At 41.5% G+C, this 20,424-nt stretch overlaps 2 protein-coding genes across 2 annotated transcripts; one reads left to right on the forward strand and one right to left on the reverse strand.

Annotated features, from left to right (window-relative positions):
• Positions 1–1,299: 1,299 nt before the first annotated feature.
• Positions 1,300–19,948, reverse strand: LOC114907442 (zinc finger protein 160-like). The gene is made up of 4 exons (XM_029243114.1): positions 19,778–19,948; positions 17,376–17,465; positions 9,204–9,330; positions 1,300–4,150 (listed from the first exon to the last, which is right to left on the reverse strand). The coding sequence occupies exons 2-4, from the start codon at positions 17,388–17,390 to the stop codon at positions 2,823–2,825; spliced, it is 1,470 nt and encodes a 489-aa protein (XP_029098947.1). The 5' UTR covers positions 17,391–17,465; positions 19,778–19,948; the 3' UTR covers positions 1,300–2,822.
• On the forward strand, positions 14,014–16,449 carry LOC114885133 (CDKN2A-interacting protein-like). Its single transcript, XM_029204550.1, is given in 1 exon segment — positions 14,014–16,449. A coding segment is annotated over 1 exon segment (1,179 nt). The 3' UTR covers positions 15,193–16,449.
• Positions 19,949–20,424: the final 476 nt, after the last annotated feature.

The raw sequence follows: 20,424 nt of genomic DNA on the forward strand, positions 1-20,424 counted from the left end.
ATTTGATTCAATTTTTGTACATCAATGAAGTCAGAGTATGAAGTTCACTGCTATGCTATTTGCACTACAGCCATCTGAATATCCTGCAACAGAGTGGAGAGAATAACTCAAGTACAATTTATGAGTTTATAACCTCCAACTTGTATGTTATTTGATCCCATATTGGGAAGAAATCGTCAACACTGAGAACCTAATGGTGCACTCCTAGCTTGTTATAAGGTACTGAGGCAGGATAAAACTGTATTGGTAAAAGGAACATAATGCATCCAGGATTTAAAAGATGATTAAATTTTATTACTTAAAACAGGAGACCTATGGTACATTCTCAATAAAACAGTAGCAAAATGTAATGGCAGCAATTAAAATGTGAATCATAAACATACACATACTCCTGGTGCTTCTGATTAAATTTTACTCTGAAGATAACTGCTCTCTTCAATATCCAAAAATTAAGACAATTTCTTTCTTGGTCAGAAATGGAGACAACACATATGCTCATGCAATGGATAAAGTGATTAAGTTTTCCTGTGCATTGTTCCTACCACATAATCAGTCCCTAATAACCTGTCACTATCCTCCCACAAAAAGCCCAGTCCCTGCACGTCCTTCCTGCTTTGTTCATGGTCAGCTGGTAGAGCATTCTGCACTATACCCACACTGGCTTATCTATGGAAGGGCACCCTGAACATAACCATGATGAGTCAAGTCAGTTTTACACTATTCTCTCCCCCGCCCTGTTGCTAATCCACATGGTATTGAATTTGATAATTCAGGGTCCTTGTTTTTCCAGGGAACATGGATGTGCATGAACCACACCTAATGAAGTTGGCCCCCTCATGTTATTGATTCTTCCCAGAGACCATCAACAAAGGCCTGTAATGAAGAGATAAAATTATCTTCTCACCAAGGCCAAGCTCTTATGGCTCGCTACACAACAGGCCAAAAAATAGAGAGACTACTTTTGTGGGCAAGGAATAGTGATGTTATTCTGAAAGCCAGCAGACCGAGAAAACGGGGGACTAGCAATGCAAAGAATCACATGTCCTGAGTTAGAAATCAGGCTCTTTATAGTAAAAGGTGAGGGAGTAAAGTCCTGGTTCAGGTCAGATTCCTGTGAAATAAACATAAACAGCAACATTCTCCTAGCATCAACAGGAAAACTCCTTAAAAGATAGCATTCCTTCTTGATCTTGTAAGGGTCACATGACCCACTGCAATGATGCTTAGATCTGGATTATGTAAACTGTCAATAATATGTCATGTGTTGTACCACTCTCTGTCTTACAAAACTTATATAACTGGGCCTTGATTTCTTTTTTTTTTTTTTTGCTGTACGCGGGCCTCTCACCGTTGTGGCCTCTTCCGTTGCGGAGCACAGGCTCCGGACGCGCAGGCTCAGCGGCCATGGCTCACGGGCCCAGCCGCTCCGCGGCATGTGGGATCTTCCCGGACCGGGGCACGAACCTGTGTCCCCTGCATCGGCAGGCGGACTCTCAACCACTGCACCACCAGGGAAGCCCACACACCATATTTTAACACATTGTGACTTGAAATGATTCTGCAGTATATAATATCTCAGGTTAACCTCAGAGAACTAAAGACTTGTTTATTCCGAGTATGCATTCTCTGATGTGTGGTCTGTTGAAAAGAGTGCTGAGAAAACTCAACAAATTCATTACATTTGTAAGAATTCCCCCAAACATGAGTTTTTTTGTTAAACGCTGAGAATGCACTGATTCATGAAGTTTCCACGTATACACTTTATAACCTGTATGAATTCTCTCATGACACCAAACCTACTGGATGTATCCATATTTACAACATTCGTAACATCTGAAATCTTGTTCTCCAACATAAATCCTGTGTTCCACAGTTTTGTTCTTCAGTTACAAGCCTTAGCACGCATATTGCTTTGTGTGGTTTCTCTTAAAGATGTGTATTCTAAAGTCCAGTGCATGGGGAGGCCTGGATAAAGCCTCGATTCACATTTCCATGGCTTCTCTTCAACATGGACTCTCTGCTGCTCCCTAATACGTGAACTCAACGTAAAGGTTTTGCCACACTCATTGCATTTGGGAGTTATCGCTCCAGTATGCTGGGCAAAACATACTGTGATGTTTGGGTAAAAGCCTTGCCACACAAATTACATTTGTGCGGTTTCTCTCCACGATAAATATTCTGGTATTTAAGTACGAGTAAGCAATATATTAAATTTTGACATATTCATTGCATTTTAAAGAATGAAGTATTTGATGACCCCTGAGTTTAAGGCACAACCTAAAAGCTTTGCAAAATTCAGTACATTTGTAACATGCTGTCCAGTGCAGACTACCTGATTATTGGTGGGATGTGAGCCATGAGAACAGATTTCTCACATTCATGGCACTGGTGAGGATTCTTTCCAGAATGCATTATCAAGGGCCTGACCACATTAAATACATGTATCTGGGCTCTATTCAGTATGAATATTCTCAGGAAGCCTAAGATGTGAAGATTCATTACATTTTTAAGGGCTCTCACCTGTATACATCAGCTGATGGCAAGTTAGGCCTGAAAGCACACTTAAGAACTTACCACACTCATTGCATTTCTCACAGTTCCTCCCAATATGAATTCTGTCATGGATCATAAGGTAAGCACTTTGACTAAACACTTTGAGACACTCATTGCATTTGTAATGTAACACTCCAGTATGAATTATCTGATCATAAGTGAGGCTTACACACATAAAAGCTTTGCCACACTCATGATATTTGTATAGTTTCTTTTCTACTTTGAGATTTAAAGACCTTCCCACATATAATACACTTACACAATTTCTCTCAGGTATGGATTTTCTGATGTTTAGTGAGGGTTGAGACCTCAGTGAACGCTCTTCCACACTCAAAACATTTGAAAGGTCTCTCTACCATATGTACTCTCTGATGACTTGTAAGGTGTGAATTTCGACTGAAGACCTTGCCACACTCATCACATCTGAAAGGCTTCTCTCCGGTATGAACTCTCCAATGAAGTTGAAGATGTGCTTTTTGACTAAAGGCCTTTCTACACTCATTACATGTGTAAGGTTTCTCTCCAGTATGAATCCTCTGATGTTTTGCAAGAGTTGCCTTTTCACTAAAGACCTTGCTGCACTCATTACATTTGTAAGGTTTCTCTCCAGTATGAATTCTCTGATGAGTTGAAAGGTGTGAACTGTAACTAAACAGCTTGCCACACTCATTACATTTATAAGGTTTCTCTCCAGTATGAACTCTCCGATGATCTGCAAGGTTTGATTTTCGACTAAAGACCCTGCCACATACTTCACATTTATATAATTTCTTTCCTGTATGAATTATCTTATGTCTACTGAGGTTTGAGTAGCGATTAAAGGTTTTGTCACACTCGTTACATTTGAAAGGTTTCTCCCCAGTATGAATTCTCTGATGATTTGCAAGGGCTGTTTTTTGACTGAATACCTTGCCGCACTCACTACACTTGTAAGGTTTCTTTCCCGTATGAATGCTCTCATGAATTGCAAGGTGTGACTTTGTACTAAAGCCCTTGACACATACATCACATTTATGTAATATCTCTTCTGAATAGATTATCTGATTATTCCTGACAATTGAGCCATGACTAAAGGTTTTCCCACACTCAGTACATTTAAAATCTCTTTCCCTGTGTGTTTTCTGATCTTGTGTCAGTACTAAAGGATGCATAACGTCATTCCCATATACATTAGAAATGTTAGTTTGGACACGAGGAGGAATTCTTTCAAGTGGTGAAAATGAGAAACTATTGTTGATGGATCGCTCAACTTCATTACATTCAGAAATTAACCTGTCAGTTTGAAATACCTGCAGTTTACCCTGAAAGTTTAATCCAAGCCTATTTCCAATGGGCTTGATTCCTGCATCCCTTCTACCATGTGTATCTCTTCTATCAGTGAGATTTCCATTATGGGTTATAGGTATTCCTTTGTAATTTCTTTCATCATCTCTCCAATGACACTCAAAGTCATACATATTTTTCTGGATTTCCGTGAGGTAAAAATGTTTGATTTCACGACTTTTAGATCTTCCCAAGATCACTCTTTGAAATACTTCTCCTGGATCACTGTTCCCTTTGGGTTGTAATTGCTTGACCACATGTATTGGACAGATATCTACAAGACATAAAGAGCCATAGGGATAAATTCAAAATTAACTGTTTCGTGTTTAATATATGATATTACACCAAAGGTAATACTTATACCAAACACAGTTGTAAAACTTCCCAACTATGTATTTTTTTAAATTTTTTTTAATTTTTTTAAAATTTTGAAATTGCCCAACTATGATCTTAAAATTATTAGAAACACTAAAGCAATAGAATTGTTTACTAAAAAAAGAGTTATAAGATATAATTCAAATTGATTTTAGAGGAGACGACTTGCAAACCCGCTATGACAAAAACACTCATACAGGAAAAACGGACGTCAGCTCTCAAAAGAACGGAATTTTTCCACCATGACTCCAAAGCATGTACCAATTAACAGTAAACATACTGCTGTCTCTGAGAAAAATACATTATACTACAGATATATTCTGCATACCTGGTGTACATAAATAAATGTTAATGAACACACAATATACTGTAATGCTAAAAAATCCAAAACAAGCTTATCTAATAATATGTCGCTGTTTAGAATTATAAAACATATACACCATAGAGGAAAAGAATTCAATAGGACAGTTTTTATGAAAACAAAACATTTTTCTAAATATCTTCTACAAAATGACATACCCATAACAGGCATTCTGCAACAATAAGTAAAAAAAAACTTATAGAAATAATGAAAGACTTCAAAAAAAATTACTAGATACAACATCAACATGCAAAAACCAACTGGGTTTCTAAACATTAAAAATGAACAGGGCAGGGCTTCCCTGGTGGTGCAGTGGTTGAGAGTCCACCTGCCGATGCAGGGGACACGGGTTCGTGCCCCGGTCCGGGAAGATCCCACATGCCGCGGAGCGGCTGGGCCCATGAGCCATGGCCACTGAGCCTGCGTGTCCGGAGCCTGTGCTCCGCAACGCGAGAGGCCACAGCAGTGAGAGGCCCGCGTACCAGAAAAAAAAAAAAAAAAAACAAACAATCAAAGCAATTCAATTTACAATAGAATCAAAAAAGAAGAATACTTAAACATAACATTATACAAGAAGGGAAGGATTTGTAACTACTGCAAAATAAAGTCTTCTGAAACATATTAGAGAAGACACAAATAAATGCAAAGATACCCCAAGTTCACGGATTTGAAGTTGATACTGTCAAGATGTCAATACTAGCCAAAGTTATCAGGATATTCAAAATAATCCCTAGTGTAATCCCAAATCCCAATACCGCTTTGCTGAAGAAACAGATGAATCAATCCTACAATTCCTGTGGAATTTCAGGACACAATGAATAGCAAAAAGAAGCTTGAAAACAAAGTCAGACAATTCACATTTCTTTATTTCAAAATTTTTCCAAAGCTACACTAATCAAAGCAGTATGGTACTGGCATAAAGACAGAGAGACCTGTGGAACACAAGAGATTGAGAAAAATACTTTCGTGTATAAGGTCAAATGATGTTCCGCAAGGTTGTCAAGACCACATAATGGGGGAAGGGCAGTCTATGGAACAAAAGGTGTTGAGAAAACTGGATATCCACATGCAGAAGAATTTAGTTGGACCATTATTGTATTAACTCAAAATGCTTCAAAGATCTAAACCTAAGTCCCTAGTGAATAAAACTCCTATAAGCAAATTTACAAAAAAAGATTCTCAACATTGGATTCACCAATGATTTATCAGATGTAACAGCAAAAGCTCACGCCAACAAACTAAAAACAGATAAATTGGACTACATCATAACTATTAACTACTGTGCACTAAACCATACTCAGCAGAGTGAAAAAAAAATGTATGGTAGAATACAAAATATTTGTAAATCATATATTCAATAATAGCTTAACATCAAGAATATTTATTTAATAAATAATTTTGTTGTTGTTTTTTTTTTTTTAAAAAGAAAGACCCCAAAATTCCAACTATAGTTTGTGACAAGGAGAGAGTCTCCATTGCCAAATGCCTGGAAGCTATCCTGCCATTTTCCAGTGATGTAGTGACATTCAGAGCCAAAGTATGTTGCAGAGAAAATAAGATTTGTGCTACTTCCGACTTGACAACTGACACCCTATATTCTCCAGTTAGAATTTGTTCTCAACCAAAAATAATATATTTTTCTTTGATAAGTGATCTTGGGACTTCGCTTGTGGCACAGTGGTTAAGAATACACCTGCCAATGTAGGGGACACCAGTTCGAGCCCTGGTCCGGGAACTAAGATCCCACATACCGCGGAGCAACTAAGCCCATGCACCACAACTACTGAAGCCCGCATGCCTAGAGCCCGTGCTCTGCAACAAGAGAAGCCACTGCAATGAGAAGCCTGCACAAAGCCTGCGCACCGCAATGAAGAGTAGCCCCCTCTCACCACAACTAGAAAAAGCCCGTGCACAGCAACAAAGACCCAACGCAGCCAAAAATAAATGAATTTAAAAAAAAAAAGACTACATAAAGAACTCTGAAAGGAACTGATCACCTATTCCACCATGGGGTGGGGGGCTTTCTAAACCAACCATCCCACATATTGCAAATAAAAAACAAAAATAAAGAGAAACAAAAAACAAAAACCTAATGATAAAAATAAAAGACAGTCATTTATAATGCATACAAAATGAAAGTTGCAGTGCCTTGAACAAAACAAATGATGGTTTATCACTGAAGGTATCACTCTACTTCATAAGGTCTCTCATTAAGTTGCTTCAAAATTATGTGTGAAGGCAGAAAGAACAATGGCACACAGGTGATGGAACATGTGGCATGGCACAGACAACAGTTTAGTCAACAGCCTCACAAATATGAGTATGTGAACTTGGACAATACTGTTGTTCGGAGAAACCGCTACACCACTTACTGAGGCTCAAAGGGGATGGACATTAGTACATGTGAACAACATTGTCACAGTGCCCTTCACACAGCCTTTTGTGACATTGGTCAAAGCCAGAAAAAGAAACTGGAAAGACTTATAGGTCAAGGTCTTCAGACACTTGCTGTCTTGTATCTCAGAACATGCTGACCACTCTACTAAGTAGCTTCAAGCGGTGGTTTTGTATGTAATGGGAAAATATTACGGCATATGAGGGCAAGTATTCTCCTTCAAAAATTTTCTGTTACCCAGTAAACCCACTCTACAGAGAGTCCACTAGAAGCTGCCCATTAAACATAGGTGGATTACCACAGCAAAGAAACTGGATACAATTTCAGACTCTAGGACTACATACTTCAAAATCAAGTTTAAGAGGAAAACTTACACAAACTAAGGAGAAAGTAAAGTCAGGAAGAGTCTACATTCCCAGACTTGATAGAGCAGTACAGGAGCAGAAAAAGACAAGATATGGGAGTTGGATATTATAAGATCTTGAGATGGGACCATTTGCTCGACCCAGGGATGCCAAGCTAAGAGCCTGAAAGATTCATGTATGTTCCCCTTGCTGGATTTAGGATCAAAAAGAGGATCTCTCTGTCCACTGTCCTTACAGTTTTCCTAAGTAACAATCACAGAAGATCAAATGCACATGGCTATTCCACACACCCCTGAAATGTGTGGCAAAAGCAGAACAGAAGAAATGGCTGACAGATCTAAACAGGAAGACAGGGACTGAGACAGCTCCATACACGTTCTGAGGTGCCAGATAAAATCAAATAGCAGGGACTTCCCTGGTGGCACAGTGGTTAAGAATCCGCCTGCCAATGCAGGGGACACGTGTTCAAGCCCTGGGCCAGGAAGATCCCACATGCCACGGAGCAACTAAGCCCGTGCGCCACAACTACTGAGCCCACGTGCCACAGCTACTGAAGCCCATGCACCTAGAGCCCGTGCTCCGTAACAAGAGAAGCCACCGCAGTGAGAAGCCCACGCACCACAACAGAGTAGCCCCCGCTTGCCACAACTAGAGAAAGCCCACGCACAGCGACAAAGACCAACACGCAGCCAAAAAAAAAAAAAATTAAATAATTAAAATAATTTAAAAAAATTTTTTAATTAATAAAAATTAAATAGCAGCTGGTATTTTCCATCTTCTGATTGTATCTTCCAAATACAACAGACATGAAACCAGGACAGGGTCAGGGGTTAGACACTAGAGGCATCAGCTTTGATCTATATGGACTAAAAACTGAGCATCCAATAGAATCAAGTCCATAAGGAGAGAAGAGGGGGCTAGACAAGCCAATAACACAGCCCGCCTCATGCTCCTCAAAGTCAAGCAACAACCAGTTCACAGCAGCCAGATGATGAGTGCTGTGGATCTTGATAAAGACCTTGCCTTTGTCTCTATAGGAGCTGCAGCAACACTGGACGGTGAAAGAATACATTTTACATGTGGAAGGATAGAGTGATAACTCAAGTAGAAGAAAAGTCTCCTCTGAGAGTTTAATAAAGAAACTTTGGTTTTCCCAAAGAACGCTCCACCATGAGAAGCGTTTCCCAAACACTATTAATGTTGTGGCTTCCTCTCTGCCCTGAGATCCCACCTGTGTTCACACTTTTGATACATTCCTACCCATTTGGTTTTTTTGCTATTTTCACACCACTCACCAGAGTCCTGGGCTCTTCCTCTTGCTCCAAAAACGGAGATAATGTTCAGATCAGAAAAAGAAATTTCTGCTTATCAGAACAAAGAAATGTAAATTGGTGTGGTTTTTCCAAAACCACAGCTCTTTGTTCAGCTGAGGAGTGAGGACATTACAGGTGGGTCAGGAAAAATATTTCACAAATTCATCCACCTCCTCCTTCTAAATGCATTGGGAACAGTGTAATACATATATCTAACACTCTTCCAAGAAATAGTCAGTCAAAGCCACAGGGCAGAAGACAAGAAATTGGATATCTTTTAAAAGTCTGCCATTGAGCTTTATACATAATTAAGCTCTTGAACAACCCCTAATGTAGTAACATGAAATGGGCAGATCATCTGAAGAAAGGGTCAGTTTAAACTCGTGATGCCACATCATGTCTGTGTCAACAGGGCTTTCAGATCACATGAAGAAAACAGGGCCTCCCAAGAAGCACACAGGGAAAAATGCAAAACACCCAAGGGGAGATCCCAACTTCTAGAGGGAAGTTATCCTCACCCACAGAGATCAGGTTCCTGTAGGTCTCCAACATCACGTCCCTGTACAAGGCCCTCTGACCAGGGTCCAGGCATTCCCACTCCTCCTGAGAGAATTCAATGACCACATCCTTGAAGGTCAACCATTCCTGAAATGAAAATACATTTCAACAACGGGTCATGAGAAGAGTTATCTTCATACAAAATGGAAAGATGAGAGAGGGGTGAGGATCGATTTGGTTCAAGTATATGTTCTGGAAGATCTGTGTTAAGGTATTTGGAGCAAATACAGTGTCCCTTATTTTAAATTCTTATGCTTTTTCATAAGAGATTATCGTATCATCCAATAAATATGGATTTGTCATCTTTGTGGAGAATCCATAAAACATATATAAATAATACTAAACAACGGGTTGTCTATGCAGAAGTGTCAGATCTATGTTCTAAACACTGAGTGATATTCAATATTTAAATAAGTTACACTATGAGTGGCAGCTTCAGAGATGACAAAGTCCACAATGGCTTTAAAGAAAACTCAAAATCTTCAATTATGATAATGATAGAAACAGCAATGACTAAAAGTGTTTGAATACTTCCTATAGACAAAACATTACTCAAAATAAGTACTTTACAAGCACGAACTTCTTATCAATATAACAGCTCATTCGAGAAAGATATGTTCCCATCTTACAGAGCAGAAAACTGTGTCAGAGACACAAAGAGAAACTTGAACCAAGTCAAGAAGCTAAGCAATGACACAGCAAGCACCTGAACTCAGGTGGTTGAGCCCTGGAATTGAAGCTTAAAAATCAGTTAAGTAAAGGAGAGCATTAGAAGTTCACTGACACTTTGTTATAAAGCAGAAACTAACACACCACTGTAAAGCAATTATACTCCAATAAAGATGTTTAAAAAAAAAGAGTACATTGACAGAGGAATCCCTGAGAAAAGCTTGAAAGACATTCAAGGTGAATGACATGGAATAGCATGAAAGGTCATTATAGATGTGGGCACACAAGCACATGCACATACAATGTTAGTAATCTTACTACTATTTAAACCATTAACATGATGGTGTAGAAAAAAGTCAAGGCCACGGAATATATATATATATATATTTTATACCTTGGTTAGGGCATTTATTACTTTTACTTTGGATTGCAGACACTTGCTTATGTATATGTACCTTAAATCATTAAAACAAGGATTCAAATCTGTTTCATCTCTTCATGTCTTCTATTACTTAAATAGGTCTTTTTTTTTAATTAGTTATCCATTTTATACATATTAGTGTATATACATCAATCCCAATCACCCAATTCATCCCACCACCAAGGCCACGGAATATACTGAAGATATAATTTCAACTGCAAAAAGATATATACTTTTGAAATCACGTCTTTTATCTAAATGAATGGCTTGCACATCCATGGCACCCATCACACACGTCAACACAAAATCAACTGGAATGAGAAGACTTATCTCTTTACATATTTCAGGACAATTTTTTTTATCATCGGTTTTTTTGTTTTCCACTAATAAAACATTGACACAAAATTAGAGAAGTTTAGTGTTATACACTATTTTCACAGATTAAGAAAATTATCACAGTGGTAAAGTTAAAAACTTCTTGGGGAATTAAAAATCATGACAAAAAAAGCGTATGGAAAAAATATATTGTTATTAAGCAAGAACATTTCACTGAATGTCATGAAAAGTAAACACTTGATACGTATCCTCTGCAATTACAGTGAAATGAAGGGGCCTGGCCAGGGCACCAACCTTTCACCACTGCTCAGTGTGCCTGAGCAGGGACCACTAGAGGAAGTAACAGGAGGAAAATGGAAGACCAAGTGTAAGAGACACAGAGAGAGTGTGTCAGACAGTTGGAAATGTGAACATTCACACATCAAATGAGACGGAAAAGCTAAAGGTGAAAGAAAGGAAAAAGATATTCCATGCTAAAGAGAGCAGGACTGAGTATATTATATCACACAAAACAAAGGCAAAAACTGACAGAAGGCACAAAGGATATTATACAATCTTAAACGAGTCAATTCACTAAGAAGATATAACAGTTGTAAATATATACATTAGAGCTTCCCCCCAAAAGAAGCAAACGTTAACAGAAATCAAGAGGAAAACAGGGACTTCCCTGATGGAGCAGTGGTTAAGAATCCGCCTGCCAATGCAGGGGACACGGGTTTGAGCCCTGGTCCGGGAAGATCCCACATGCCGCAGAGCAACTAAGCCCATGTGCCACAACTACTGAGCCTGTGCTCTAGAGCCTGCAAGCCACAACTACTGAGACCGTGTGCCACAACTGAAGCCCGCACGCCTAGAGCCCATGCTCCGCAACAAGAGAAGCCACCGCAGTGAGAAGCCCACGCACCGCAACGAAGAGTAGCCCCTGCTTGACGCAACTAGAGAAATCCCACATGCAGCAACGAAAACCCAACACAGCCAAAAATAAATTAATTAATTAAAAAAAAAAGGGGGAACAGCAGCACAGTTAACAATATGACACTTCAATACCCCCATTTTACTTGAAGGCTATAATAAAAGAGAAATCTACACAGCTAAATGGTTACAACAGAAAGGGAAAAGATCTCCACTCAAGAATTTTTTACATCTCAATGAAGCAGAAAGAGAACAAACTGAATCCAACTTTGGCAGAACAAAAGAGTTAAATAAGAAAGATTCAGGGCTTCCCTGGTGGCGCAGTGGTTGACAGTCCGCCTGCCGATGCAGGGGACACGGGTTCGTGCCCCCATCCAGGAGGATCCCACATGCCATGGAGCGGCTGGGCCCGTGGGCCATGGCCGCTAAGCCTGTGCTCCGCAACGGGAGAGTCCCCAATGGTGAGAGGCCCGCGTACCGCAAAAAAAAAAAAAAAAAAAGGAAGATTCAGATCCTGCAAACCCACTCCTAGGCATATATCTGGAGAAAACCATAATTCGAAAAGATACATGCACCCCAATGTTCACTGCAGCGCTATTTACAATACCCCAAGACATGTAAGCAATCTAAATGTCCACTAACAGATGAATGGATAAAGAAGATGTGGTGTATGTATGTGCGTATATATATACACACACACACATATATATACACACATACACAATGGAATATTACTCAGCCATAAAAACAAATGAAATAATACCATTTGCAGCAAAATGGATGGAACTAGAGATTATCATACTAAGTGAAGTAAGCCAGACAGAGAAAGACAAATATATCACTTATATGTGAAACTGAAGGAAAGAAGATACAATTGAACTTACATATGAAACAGAAATAGACCCAGAGACATAGTAAAGAAAGTTAGGGGTGACCAAAGCAGAAGGGAGGGGCATAAATTAGGATTTGGTATTAATATATACACACTATTTTGTATAAAACAGATAACCAACAAGGACCTACTATATAGCACAGGGAACCATACTCAGTATTTTGTAATAACCTATAAGGGGAAAGGATCTGAAAAAGAATAGATATAAAATTGAGTCATTTTGTTGTACACCCAAAACTAACCAAACACTGTAAACCAACAATACTTCATATAGGGATATATGTGTATGTATAGCTGATTCACTTTGTTATAAGGCAGAAACTAACACACCATTATAAAGCAATTATACTCCAATAAAGATGTTAAAAATAAATACTTCAGTAAAAAATTGCTAAGTAGTTCGACATCACTAATTATTAAAGAAATGCAAATCAAAACTACAATGAGCTATCACCTCACACCAGTCAAAATGGCTACCATCAAAAAGTCCACAAACAGGGCTTCCCTGGTGGCACAGTGGTTGAGAGTCCGCCTGCCGATGCAGGGGACACAGGTTCGTGCCCCGGTCCGGGAAGATCCCACATGCCGGGGAGCGGCTAGGCCCGTGAGCCATGGCCGCTGAGCCTGCGCGTCCAGAGCCTGTGCTCCGCAACGGGAGAAGCCACAACAGTGAGAGGCCCGCGTACCGCAAAAAAAAAACAAAAACAAAAAAAACCAAAAAAAAACCCACAAACAATAAATGCTGGAGAGGGTGTGGAGAGAAGGGGACACTCCTGAACTGCTGGTGGGAATGTAAATTGGTAGAGCCACTATGGAGAAGACTATGGAGGTCCCTTAAAAAAAAACAAAAATAGAGCTATCATACGACACTGCAATCCCACTCCTGGGTATATATCCAGAGAAATACATGGTCCGAAAGGATACATGCACCCCAGTGTTCACTGAAGCACTGTTTACAAGAGCCAAGGCATGGAAGCAACCTAAATATCAACAGAATAATGGATAAAGAAGATGTGGTACGGGGCTTCCCTGGTGGCGCAATGGTTAAGAATCCGCCTGCCAATGCAGGGGACACAGGTTCGAGCCCTGGTCCAGGAAGATCCCACATGCCACGGGGCAACTAAGCCCATGCGCCACAACTACTGAGGCTGCGCTCTAGAGTCCGTGAGCCACAACTACTGAGCTCACATGCCACAACTACTGAAGCCCATGCACCTAGAGCCCATGCTCCGCAACAAGAGAAGCCACTGCAATGAGAAGCCCACGCACTGCAATGAAGAGTAGTCCCCACTCACCGCAACTAGAGAAAGCCCGCATGCAGCAACAAAGACCCAAGGTGGCCAAAAATAAATAATAAAATGAAATTAAAATAAAGAAGATGTGGTACATATATACAATGGAATATTACTCAGCCATTAAAAAGAATGAATTAATACCATTTGCAGCAACATGGATAGACCCAGAGATTGTCATACTGAAGTAAGTCAGACACAGAAAGAAATATCGTATGATATCACTTATATGCGGAACCTAAAAAGAAATGATACGGAGCTCTGGTACCCTGAGTCAGAACAGCTCCACAAGTGATGGAGAGCAATCTGTTTCCAGCCAAAGCAGCAGCAGCATTCCCTCTCAGGTAACAACGGTAGGGTCTGGAAAAATTTCTGAACCAGAAGCTCCAGATAAACATGATTCAGCGTCCTTTGTTTCTTCGTTGTTGAAATCCAGTGTGAATAGTCATGTGACCCAATCTACTGATTCCAGAGAACAAAGTGGATCCCCAAAAAAGAGTGCTTTGGAAGGCTCTTCAGTCTCAGCCTCTCAAAGCATCTCAGAGATTGAGGTGTCCTTGTTGGGCTCCTCAGGAAGCTCAGAAGTAGAGTTGCCACTGTTGTCTTCTAAACCTAGTTCAGAGACAGCTTCAAGAGGTTAACTTCCAGAACTAGGTTCAGAGGTAAGTGTTTTGTCATCCGTTTCTAAAAACAGTTCCTCATCAGGCACATCTTTACTAACCCCCAAGAGCACCACCTCAGCAAACACGATGCTGACTTCCAAAAGCACTTTGCAGGTAGCTGCATCACTGTTAGCTTCCAAGAACAGCTCCCGGACCAGCGGCTCTCTGGTTTCCAAAAGCACTTCCATAGCAAGTGTGTCCCAGCTGGCTTCTAAGAGTAGCTCTCAGACCAGCACGTCACAGCTGCCTTCTGAAAGTACTGCGCAGGCGAGCGAGAGTTCTGTCAGATTCTCTTGTTGCACGTTAACCAATGAAGATGTAAAACCAAAGCAGCCTTCTGTCAATAGACTGTACAAAATGGTGGCATGGAAGTTGGTGACTGTTGGTGACTTCAGTCCCAGCATGAATCATGGAGAGCTCCTAAACGCAGCTATCAAGGCTCTGAAAGCAACATTGGATGTGTCTCTTGTCCCACCAATAGAACTTGCAGATCTGCCTCAAAATAAGAGCTCTCAAGAAAGTATTGTTTGTGAATTGAGATGTAAGCCTGTGTATTTGGGCACTGGCTGTGGAAAAAGCAAAGAAAACGCAAAAGCAGTTGCATCAAGAGAAGCCTGGTAGTTATTTCTCAAGAAAAAGATGGTGGTAAAAATATGTAAAAGGAAATACAGAGGCAGTGAAACAGAAGACTTAGTACTCCTCGATGAAGAGTCAAGGCCTGTAAACTTACCTCCAGCATTAAAACATCCTCAAGAATTACTATAATACGTCCAAAATATCACTGCGTACAATATCTGGTATTTGAAGAGAAAAACTTGCTTACTTTTGTATAATATGAAACACAGGCTTTCACAAATGTTGTATTGCTTTTTTCCAGTTTTGCAGAAAATCTACATTCTAGTTCTCTTCACACAGTGGAAGTTGTAAATAACTTGTGAATGACAGTATACATTAAAAGGTTTATGCATTAACAGCATACCAATATGCTGTTTTATTTGAAGAAAATACTGTCTTCTATTTTTTTTTTTTTTTTGTGGTACGCGGGCCTCTCACTGTTGTGGCCTCTCCCGTTGCGGAGCACAGGCTCCGGACGCGCAGGCTCAGCGGCCATGGCTCACGGGCCCAGCCGCTCCGCGGCATGTGGGATCTTCCCGGACCGGGGCACGAACCCGCGTCCCCTGCATCGGCAGGCGGACTCTCAAGCACTGCGCCACCAGGGAAGCCCCCTGTCTTCTATTTTTAATGACACATTAGGTACAATGTGTAGTTCTGTAGTCTTAATTTTTGTACTACTTTGAATTTGGTGAAAATGTATTGTCTACCATGCTTTATTTTTCTAGCTGAATAGTCCTTCACATCAAAGAAAAGGAGACCATAGTATGTGAATGTCTGAAAGTCTGTGAAGCTTAAGGTTTTAAGAATGTTGCCCATAATGTTGAACATGTCTGTTACAGAATAAAAGAGAAAATAGTTGCCTCAGACTAAAAAAAAAAGAAATCCAAAGATACAGATAAATCTATACTCATGGACTGGAAGTCTCAAAACTCTTGAAATGTCCAAACAAACTACCCAAACTGTTCTACATATTCAATGCAACCATTATCAAAATTACAATGGCAATTTTTGCAGAAATAGAAAGAACACTGGCCAGACATCACAGAAACTCAAGGGACCGCAAATTGCCAAAACACTCTTGAATAAGAAGAAAGATGGAGGCCACCCTTTAATTTTCAAAACATATTATAAAGTAATCAAGATGGTGTGGTACTGGCATAAACACAGATATATAAACCAATGGAATAGAAGAGAACGCTCAGAAATGATCCTTTGTATATATTTAAAATCTACTGATACGAAGGACGCTAAGACTACACAGTGGAAAAAAGACAGCTGCCATTAACAAATGGTGCTGGGAGGGCTTCCCTGGTGGCACAGTGGTTAAGAACCTGCCTGCCAATGCAGGGGACATGGGTTTGAGCCCTGGTCCAGGAAGATACCACATGCTGCAGAGCAACTAGAGCCCACGAGCCACAACTACTGAGCTGGCGTGCCACATGCCTAGAGCCCATGCTCCACAACAACAGAAGCCCATGCACCGCAACAAAGAGTAGCCCCCACTTGCCACAACTAGGGAGAAGCCTGCGTGCAGCAAAGAAGACCCAATGCAACCAAAAATAAATAAATAAATAAAATAAATTTATAGCAAAACAAAACAAATGGTGCTGGGAAACTGGATACCTGGATGTGATAAACAATGAAGAGGAAACCTTACCTTCATCAAACGTAAAAATTTCTCTGTGCCAAAGAACAAAACCAGCACAGTGAAAATACAAAATCTGAAGAATGAATGTGATGAAAGTGATTTAAGGAATTTCCACCTCTCAGACATTTAGACTGATTTCATAGTTTGAAATAGATGATGGAGTAAAACACCCTCTATCACTGATGTCTGGTTCTGAATTTTTCATTCTGTTCCCAATCATTAAGATTCTGAAGTCAGTGACTCACTCATTTAGCTTAATTGCCTTAGAAAAAGTCAGAACAAATTTCCCCTTGTTGGTCTACTCCCAGATTTTATCAGGTATTGTGCACCTAATAACTGACTTTCATGTGCAGTTTCTTTATCCTGGTTTACAGAGAGCAGACAGTCCATCCAGATGGGGCCCTAAACAATCCCTCCCACCCAATAGCACTGACGCTCTGCCTGAATCTGTGGGTGTGAAGCCCTGCCCAGCACTGCACCCAGTGGAGCCTTTTCACAAGTTCCAGGTCACTGGGTCATGGGGAGATGGGATCTAAGTGGAGATGACAGGCCCTGAGGGAAGGACCCGGGTGAGTGTGAATGTACAGGTGTCAGGCAGGATACTTCAGAGTCAGAGATTAGCGAGTCCAAAGAAAGGCATTTCAGGAAGCACAGACAGAAGAAACAACTGAGAACATGACTTTACCTGAGAAAGAGCCATTTCTGACTCCTTTTCTTTCCTCTCCCTCCTCTTCAGGGCTCTTCCTCAGACAACGTTGAGTCTTTAGAGGTTGACCTTTAAAGTTGAAAACAGGCTGTTTAATGCTTGGAATCGACACACCCCCTTCCTGACTCACCATCACACACACAGGGAAGCCCTCAGCATGTGGAACAGACGGTCCTCTGCTACCCACTGTCCCAGGAGGGGCTCAGGACAGTAAACTCGTAAAAGACCAACAGGTGAGTTTTCCCACCCTTTCTTCAGATCTCGCTCCCCTCCTGGTGAGGCCCTCACGTACCCAGCAGCAGCGGGCACCTCAGCTGGACCCAACAATCCCCTTCGGGGCACAGACCAGCCCTGATCCATCCCCACACAGAGCAGAGCCCTCACCCTCAGCCCAGATCTCAGCCCTCAGGAATGGGGGGACTCAGAGTCATGATGCTCAATGCTGGATCCAAATTAGAATTAATTGGGGGCACTTTAAATATTATTGAGCTTTGGCCTCACACTGACGATCTGAAGAAGAATCCCTCATTAGAGAGTACAAAACATGTATATGCAAAATGCCTCATCGATCTAATGTGAAGCCTGGGTTGAGCACCACTCAGCAGTGGCAAGGCCAGCACAGCCCTCACTTTCTTTTTCTTTCCCAGCTTAACTGAGGTAGGATTGATGAGTAACAACCGTGTACATGTGAGGCATATAATGTGATTATTTGATAGATGTATATTCACTGTGTAATAATTATCACAATAAAGTATTTACACTTCCATCAACTTACAATTACCCTTTTATTTCTGTGTAGTGAGAACACTTGAGTGTTACGCTCAGAGCAAACTCCAAGTATACAGGAACACAGTGTGATTAACTATAGTCTGCATGCTGTACATTAGATATACATGTGGTACTTTTTCATCTTACAACTGAACGTTTGTAACCTCTGACCAACATCTCCCCATTTACCCCACCATCCAACCCCTCCTAATACCCTTTATACTCTATGACCCTATGAGTAAGACATTTCTACTTTCCACCTATAATATCTGTCTTTTTCTGTCATAATAATGTCATAATTTACGGCTGAAATAAATTTTCTATATCCATTCATTTGTCAGACATTTTAGTTCTACATCTTGGCTGTTGTGAATAATACAGTAATGTTCATTGCAGTGCAAATATTTCCCTCGCTATAATGATTTCATTTCCCTTGGATATCCAGCCAGAGGTGGATAACATAAGCGGATAAACTTTAAATGTTTTACATTCTAAAGCAACAAATTAAAATATCACAACTTAATCACCCATATCCAAAGAACTCACCCCCCATCTGTATCGTTTCCCCCTCTACCTGACTACTATGTGTTTCTATTTCATTCTTTATCTATCTCCCTATTTCTTTGTTCCCCTCTACTCTCCTGTCTGCCCTCCTATTTATTTTATCACACCTGTCCTGCCCCACTACTCTGCAACTCGTTCCCCCTCTTGTTGCTCTTTACGCCCAACTTTTCTGATTGTCCTAAATATCCATATATTTCTGCCTCTTTCTTCCTCCATCTCCGCTCCCTCTCTGCCCTCCAGATTACATTCCTTCTATTCCAGTTACACTCCCACTCTATGGCACCCCAGATGGCTATGCTTCCTTCCTGCTCTGTCTTCCTCTGCTCTTCTAGTCAACACCGTCCTCTGTGTCTCTCCCACGACCACGATGCTCCGAAGGCCTTACTTCTAACTCTTTTATCCTCTCCCCCCACTCTCTGTGAAGTGCTCTCACCACTGCTGTCCCTCCTGCTACAGCTGACGCAGGGCCCCTGTCCCCATGTTGCTCTCCAAACCCAGGAGATCACACTCCTTTATTCACTTCTCTATTTTACCTACCCGCTACTTTAAGAGCTAAATCTGTTTCATTTTACTATCCCTTTGAGAACAATTTCCAGCGAGATGAACTTGTGACGGAAGAATACTGGGTGTCACACGGTTGGCCCTGGTCACCTCCCCCTACACAGGGTGAGCGGAAGAGCTGGCTAGAAGAGGAGGCTTGCGGAGCACAAGGACCGGCCTGAGGAGACGCGAGGACAGAAGCGCTGGGAGGGAGGGAGGGAGTCTCCGGAGGGGGGCGGGGTCTCCACAATCCCGGGACCCGGGAGAGGACGCGGCCTGTCCGGGAGCGCGGCGGCCGGCGCTGCCCTCTGGGGCGGGGGAGAGAGCGAAGCTGCGGGAGCGCGAATCCACCTCGCAGAAGGGGACTTTACAAGGGGCAGGCGGAAGTAATAAAGGATTGTAAGCAGGAAAATGTCGCGAAAGGCGGTGTCTCAGTGGACCGAAGGCCGAAAAGCAAAGGGCAAGGACCCTCACAGCGATTTCAAACCCAAAGGAAATTAATACTCGACCTGTAACGGCGACTTCTGGATTTACTTGGGGCGGACGGCGGGCGCTGGGCTATTACCCCCGCAGAACCTCGGAGACCCTAAAGATGGAGTAAGGGGGACCGCGCAGCACAGACTTAACACTAGAAGGAAAAACTTAAGCTCCGCTGTGCGACCTTCACTCTCAGGTCTCCGCTTCCGCTTCCGTAAGAAACTGCGCACGCAGCGCGTACTTCAGAGGCGAGGCTTCTAGGCGGGACTTGGGCGGAGCGCTGAAGGTGAGAGGCGGGGGGAGGAGAGTCCAGGTCTGAGCCCGAGAGCCCGAAAGGCGGGACAGGGGGTGGGGGGGCAGTCCGGGAATGGTGCTTCCCAGTACTTTGAAACCCCTTAAGTTACTGGCTGTTACAGTTTTCAGGTAAAAGCTTACAGCTTTGGGGACCAGTTATGTTGGAAACTAGGATGTTTCCTCCTAACAAGTAGAAAATGATTTTAATAAAAAATTGTTTTTGCCAGCATGTTGCTCACAAGTCCTACTCCTGCGGCTCAAGCAATTCAGTGGTTGGGAACTTGGGTCTCCAAGTGGTAGCTGTGGGGCAGTCATTGGATGTGGAACATTTCCTGCAATTAGTATTAATTTAAGCAGTTTAAGAAAACAAGAGCTTGACTTGTCT

The sequence above is a fragment of the Monodon monoceros genome, unplaced genomic scaffold (assembly GCF_005190385.1).
Source record: "Monodon monoceros isolate NGI ecotype Baffin Bay Population unplaced genomic scaffold, NGI_Narwhal_1 Super_Scaffold_10, whole genome shotgun sequence".
In the NCBI taxonomy this organism is placed as follows: domain Eukaryota; kingdom Metazoa; phylum Chordata; class Mammalia; order Artiodactyla; family Monodontidae; genus Monodon; species Monodon monoceros.

Coding starts and splice junctions, on each gene's coding strand:
- LOC114907442 (XM_029243114.1), bottom strand. Junction 4,151..9,203: donor CAGGAACCTGATCTCTGTGG/GTGAGGATAACT, acceptor TATGTCTTGTAG/ATATCTGTCCAATACATGTG.